Genomic DNA, 6,413 nt, shown 5'->3' with positions numbered 1-6,413 from the left:
ATAATTCGATGAGCCCGTTTTTTGTAAACGAACGCTTACAGCACAGTTTAAATTACAGTCGGCTTTAAAATGCTAATTCGAAAGCCACTTGATCAACGTCTTTGAAAACGCTCACGCTTTTGTTTCTGAAGACAAGAAATCACACCAAAAGACCGTACAGACCGGACATAAAAATGAACGACTGCTTCCCAAATGTGAACGAATACATAGTTTGCTTAGAAGAATTAAAAATTGATTTCAGCGTCCCTAGGATCACAAAATCCCGACGACAAGGAGACACACCAGGGGCGCCGGTTAATGTACTCTACCGTACACGAAAAAGACTGTGTCAGTCACGTTTATTATTTTCAACAGATCACTTGAGACGGACCTGAATCCTGCAACTCCATCACAAAAGTTTTAGAGGCTCGGGGTAGAAAAATCGAAGAGGGGCTAGGCACATGGGCTGGGAGGCGCCATCGAAAGATAACTTAAGACTTTTTACAGAACTTTTGTACTGTTTTGGTTATCTTCTCTTTTAGCATGCGTTATTTTGTTATTGGGTAAAGAACGCGTTGGCTAGGCACCGGGTGCCCCTAGCCTTAAACCTGGAGGCCGGATCTCCCCCTCCCTGGGCTCTCAAGGCAAGGTGCGGAGGGCTGAGGGGCGGGGCAGCCGGGGGCAGGTGGTCGCTGGGCGGGGCAGCGCCGCCAGGTGGGGCGGGGCGGGGGATGGAGAGTCCCTCCCGCAGGCCGCCGCCCAGCCGGGTCCCTGCCGGGAGGAGCCGCGCCGCCGACGGCTATAAGAGGCCGCATCGCCGGCGCTCGGCAGGCACCCCTGACCCCGGCCCGGCATCCCCGAATCCCCCGGCTCCGAGCGAAGGCCGAGCAGGGGCCGCAGGATTGGCCCGCCAAGGGATGCTCTCGCCCGAGTGGCGAGGCCAGCCCCGCTCGCCCCTCGTCGCCACCGCGCCTCATCCGCCGACGGCCGCCGACATGGCCCTCTACTGCGGTGACAATTTCGGCGTGTACTCGCAGCCCGGCCTGCCCCCGCCCGCCGCCGCCGCCGCCCCGGGCGCACCGCCTACTGCCAGGGCGCCCTACGGGCTGGCCGACTACGCCGCGCCGCCGGCGGCCGCCGCCAACCCCTACCTGTGGCTCAACGGGCCCGGCGTGGGGGGCCCGCCCGCCGCCGCTGCCTACCTCGGCGCCCCGCCGCCGCCACCACCCCCCGGGAGCGCGGCCGGGCCCTTCCTGCAGCCGCCGTCAGCCGCGGGCACCTTCGGCTGCGCGCAGCGACCCTTCGCGCAGCCCGCGCCCGCCGCGCCCGCCTCGCCCGCGGGCCCCGCGGCGACCGGCGAACTGGGCTGGCTGTCCATGGCCAGCCGCGAGGACCTCATGAAGATGGTGCGGCCGCCCTACTCGTACTCGGCGCTCATCGCCATGGCCATCCAGAGCGCGCCCGAGCGCAAGCTCACGCTCAGCCACATCTACCAGTTCGTGGCCGACAGCTTCCCCTTCTACCAGCGCAGCAAAGCCGGCTGGCAGAATTCCATTCGCCACAACTTGTCGCTCAACGACTGCTTCAAGAAGGTGCCCCGCGACGAGGACGACCCAGGTGAGGCGGGCGGCCGGGCAGGACGCGAGCGCCGGGTGTCGGAAAAAGGGGGCGAAATCCGGGGAGAGGGGACTGGTGTGTGGATGACTTGGAAGATCCAACCGGCGTAAAACTCGTCGGGTCTCCTTTAATCGTCGCCTCATTCAAACTGGGAGGTGGGAACAGGTGGACGAACAACTACTGGGGCCTGGTCTGATTGGGGTGAGGGAGAGAGGAGAACCCAGAGGACAAAGATGTATCACAGTCGCTTCTTGGAGAGGGCGCGGTGAAGGTGGGGCTCGCCACTGTCTTATGCACCCTTACGCACACGGGGAGAGCTGCCGCCGGACAGAGGCTCCAGTCAGGGAAAAAAGCCCGCGTCCTTAAACAGGAGGCCACGCTTGCCTGCGTGGTTTTCATCAGGCCATTTGAAGGGAAGGTCAAGTTACAAGGAGGTAGATTAGGAGTAAGAACATGGATGAGCCCTTAGATAATGGGATTCGGGTAAACTGAGAATCCCGGCACTTTTCACAAAAGCTGCAGGGAGGCCAAGAGAACGCAGGCGGTACAGCTGCCCCAGATACACGTCCTCCCGCTCCAAGTGCGGAATACAGTCTGTGTCCTTAGTAGAACGAGTAGCGTGCCTATCTTGGGAGAGACGATTTGAGGATAGTGGCACAGGCTTCACGAGACAAAGACAAAGGGATCTGAGGACTTTAGCTGGTTCTACAAGTCGTGTTTTTTAGTACAAGTCGTGTTCAGTGCCTTACCTATTTCGAGATTGAAAAATGAGTACCCCAGATTTGCATCATTCTCATCGAAGCCCAGGAACTCATGGGGTGAAGAGGGATGGGCTACAGTGGTTTCTCTTACTGGTCCTGAGAGGTGGAGGTAGAGAAGTTAAAAACAATGGCAAAACGAAATCCCGCTTGAAGCTTTCAAAAGGAGCCCAGGGCAATGTGGGAGGGCCTGCTACAGGGACCGGGAACTAGAGAGGCCTTCCGTGAATGTCAGGCAGAAAGACCTGAGGGAAGGAAGTAAATAAAACCCCTTTAGTCACACACTGCAGCGCATCCAAAGGACCCCTGGTTGCACAATCAATACCGAAAGGTTAGGGAGTAAGGTTGGCTTTCAAACCCACCCATCGTCTCTGGGAGAAAAGACGTGCTGATCTGTAAAGATTACAGCCTGGAAAATCCTATGGGGCAGTTCTACTCTGCCACATGGGGTGGCTGTGAGTTGGAATTGACTCAAGGACGCTGAACAACAGCAGAGATCCAGGATCTTATGTTAATTGTGTAAACATTCTGCAGCACAGAGTGAGCTCATACCTGAAGTTATTCTAGAGCAGGGCTGTCGTGCACAAAAACAGTGCGTGCTACCTGTGATAGTAAATTTTCCAGTAGCCACGTTAAAGGGTAAAACAAAACAAAAAACAGGTGAAATTATTTTTAATATATTTTAGTGACCCCAATACCCAAACCAAAAACCCGTTGCCATTGTGTCGATTCCGACTCATAGTGACCCTATGTATATCCCCAACATTATTTCAACACGTAGTCAATATAAAAATTCTTGAACTATTTTACATTTTTTAATACTAATTCTTCAAAATCTTGTGTATTTTACAACAGATCTTAATTTGGACTGGCCCCATTTCAAGTGCTATAGGAGGGCATATAGTTTTAGAAGACACGTCTTTCTGATTTTAGCCTCTGAATCTCTGAGATTGTCATGTAAATTGTCATATAAATTCCTCTGGACTTAACCCTAGAATTTCAAGGATCTAGGTATAGCTAGTGTCATGTCAAAGCACTTAAGTGCAAGATACCAAAAACCAAACCCCTTACTGTCAAGTCAGTTCTGACTCACGGTGAACCGATGTGTTAGAGTAGAACTGAGCGCCGTAGGATTTTCTTGGCTGTTATTTGTAATGGAGGCAGACTGCCAGGCCTTTCTTCCACGATGCTTCTGGGTGGGTTTCAACCTCCAACCTTCTGGTTAGTCGTTGAGCCCAAACCATTTGTGCCACTTAGGGACCTTGGTAGGTAAGAGATGGCACTATATCAATATCCTGGTAGGTACAGGTATTATTTAAATAAATGATAAATTATCTAAGTAACTTTTCTTCTCTGCGGCTATTTCCGTGGAGGTCCAGGTGCAGAGGCAACCCCACTGTTGTGGAGGCAGTGAGCGTAACACAGTGCTGAGTAAGAGTGCTGAGTCTGGAGCAGCCTGCCTGCTTAAGTCCTGGCTGTCCCCTTGCTCACCCTGGGAATATGGCGAGTTATTTACCATTTGCATCTCAGTGTCTCCATTGGAAAAGTGGGGGCAGGAATAGTGCTAGCTCTTTAGAGCCATGAGGAATAACTGAGGTTATTCCATGTAATGTACTTACTACTAGATAAGTGCTAAACAGTCATTTCAAACACCAAAGGACTCTTTTATGCAAAAGCTGTTGAGAGATAAAATCCTCCAAGATAATAGCTGTTTTCTGCCTCCATTGTGGTAGTGGTAGACAGGGAAGGAAGTTTTCTAAGCAGAAGAATACCATTGCATGTGTTAAATGAGGCCCTGGTCTCTGAGATTTCCCCAGCGGATAAAAAAGGTTGACAGAGATGCAGGCTCTTGTCCTGCCAAAAATGAGGATTGTAGACTCCAGGAGCTTCCTGGTACTCTGAACATATGTTAAAACGAATGATCAGTAATTTTTTGTCGTTTTTGTTCAACAAGAAGAATCGGGTATTCGAGGTTGCCTTTTTATCAGTGGGATTTTTTTTTTCAGGAACCCTAGTGGCACAATGGTTAAGCACTCAGCTGCTCACTGAAAGGTTTGAGGTTCAAACCCATCCAACAGCTCCATAGGGGAAAAGACCTGGCAATTTGCTCCTGTAAAGATTACAGCCTAAGAAACCCTTTGGGCAGTTCTACTCTGTTATATAGGGTCACTATGAGTCAGAATCAACTTGACGACACACAAATTTTTTCAGAGGCAGGGAGTTGTATCCTTCTAGCAAAAAATAATTATAGATGTTATCTTTTCACTGCTTACTGTGTGCCAACCACTATGCTACAACGTTTAATCCTCACAGCCAATTTTCAAGATGGATGCTATTATTGTACCTATTTTTATAAGTAAAGAAATGGAGATGCAAGTCTAGCACCAGAATTCCTTGGTTGTGCAAGGGCGCAGGATTTGAATCTAGAATAAAGGAAGGTGTTGGACAGTTTAGTTATTAGCTGCCTTGGGAATAGAATTTAGATCTTAAGGCTGAAATAGCAGACACTGCCAGGAGGAGGTAGTGACCAGAACATCCTGGTTTCAGATTTCCACTTGAGGGGAAGAAAAAATCTCCTTCAAAGAGAGGATAAATTTAAACGATGGAGTGGATTGAGCATCTTTGTCAGCATTTAATGAGAATCTGCTCCTCGCCTCCCAGAATTGAAGGAGTACAAACCAAAACACCAAACAATTGCTGTTGAGTTGGTCCTGACTCATGGCACTCCTGTGTGTGTCTGAGGAGAGCTGTGCTCCATGGGGTTTTCAGTGGTTGGTTTTTCAGAAGCAGATCGCCAGGGCTTTTTTTCTGAGGCACGTCTGGCTGGACTTGAACTGCCAACCTTTTAGTTAGCAGCTGAGCATGTTAACCACCAGCAGCACCCACACAGGCATAACATAGATCCTTCCCTAACTTATTTTTCCTTTCTCATCTCTCAGGGAAAGGTAATTACTGGACCCTGGATCCAAACTGTGAGAAAATGTTTGACAACGGCAACTTCCGTCGGAAGCGGAAGCGCCGCTCTGAGGCCAGCAGCAGCAGCTCCACGGTGGCCGCAGGGACATCGAAATCAGAAGAAGGGCTCTCCTCAGGATTGGGGGCTGGAGTGGGAGGGAAGCCAGAAGGAGACAGCCCCTCCTCTTTGCTAAGGCCTTCCCAGTCCCCGGAGCCTCCAGAGGGCACCAAGAGTACTGGCTCATCTCCAGGAGGATCCATGCTCACCTCCAACCCCTGCCTCAACACCTTCTTCAGCAGCCTCAGCACCTTAAGCGTCAGCAGCAGCGGGAGCACCCAGCGAGCTCATCCTGGCAGCCGCCACCTAGGGATCCAGGGGACCCAGCTGCCCTCCAGCAGCTCATTCTCCCCCAGCTCTATCTCAGAGGCCTCACCAGACACTCTGCAGCTGAGTAACAGCACCAGCAATAGCGGCAGCCAAAGGGCTTCCTATTACAGCCCTTTCCCTGCCAGCACCAGTGGGGGCCAGAGTAGCCCCTTCAGCAGCCCTTTCTACAACTTCAGCATGGTCAACAGCCTCATCTACCCCCGGGAGGGCTCCGAAGTGTAGGGCAGTGCTGCTCAGACTTTAATATGCACACGTGGAGATCTTGTTAAAATACAGATTCCAATTCAGTAGGTCTGCTTCTCTTGAGCTGCCAGGTGACCTTGTGGTTCACTGACCACACTTGGAGTAGCAAGGGTGTAGATCACTCTTTCTACAACCTAGCAGCTTTTACAGGTGTCTCTGGGTCAAGGGCTCCCTAGAGAGAACTTCAGCTCACTCTATTTGGGGATCGTTGGCCTGTAAGGGCAGGGACCGTGTCTGTTTTGTCCATCATTGTGTATTTGGGTGGCAAGCTCAAATGCGTATAGGGGCTGGCTAAACCACATCAATGAATGGAGTTGTTGGGTAGGACAAATAACAGCAGTTACGAATGACAACTGAAGTGATAGGGCACCGTCGGGACTGAGCAGCTGAAGTTTGCTGTGGGCGGCTGGTTATATCACCTGCGTGGTAGCATTCTGCTTTTTCTAGAAAATCCAAATATCTGAATTTTTCTA

At 51.4% G+C, this 6,413-nt stretch overlaps 1 protein-coding gene across 1 annotated transcript; it reads left to right on the top strand.

Annotated features, from left to right (window-relative positions):
- Positions 1-974: 974 nt before the first annotated feature.
- On the top strand, positions 975-5,919 carry FOXI3 (forkhead box I3). Its single transcript, XM_003420400.2, has 2 exons — positions 975-1,596; positions 5,294-5,919. The coding sequence occupies exons 1-2, from the start codon at positions 975-977 to the stop codon at positions 5,917-5,919; spliced, it is 1,248 nt and encodes a 415-aa protein (XP_003420448.2).
- Positions 5,920-6,413: the final 494 nt, after the last annotated feature.

Source organism: Loxodonta africana, chromosome 15 (assembly GCF_030014295.1).
Source record: "Loxodonta africana isolate mLoxAfr1 chromosome 15, mLoxAfr1.hap2, whole genome shotgun sequence".
In the NCBI taxonomy this organism is placed as follows: domain Eukaryota; kingdom Metazoa; phylum Chordata; class Mammalia; order Proboscidea; family Elephantidae; genus Loxodonta; species Loxodonta africana.
The sequence above is the reverse complement of the archived record's forward strand: the minus strand, read 5'-3'. Positions and strand labels throughout refer to the sequence as shown.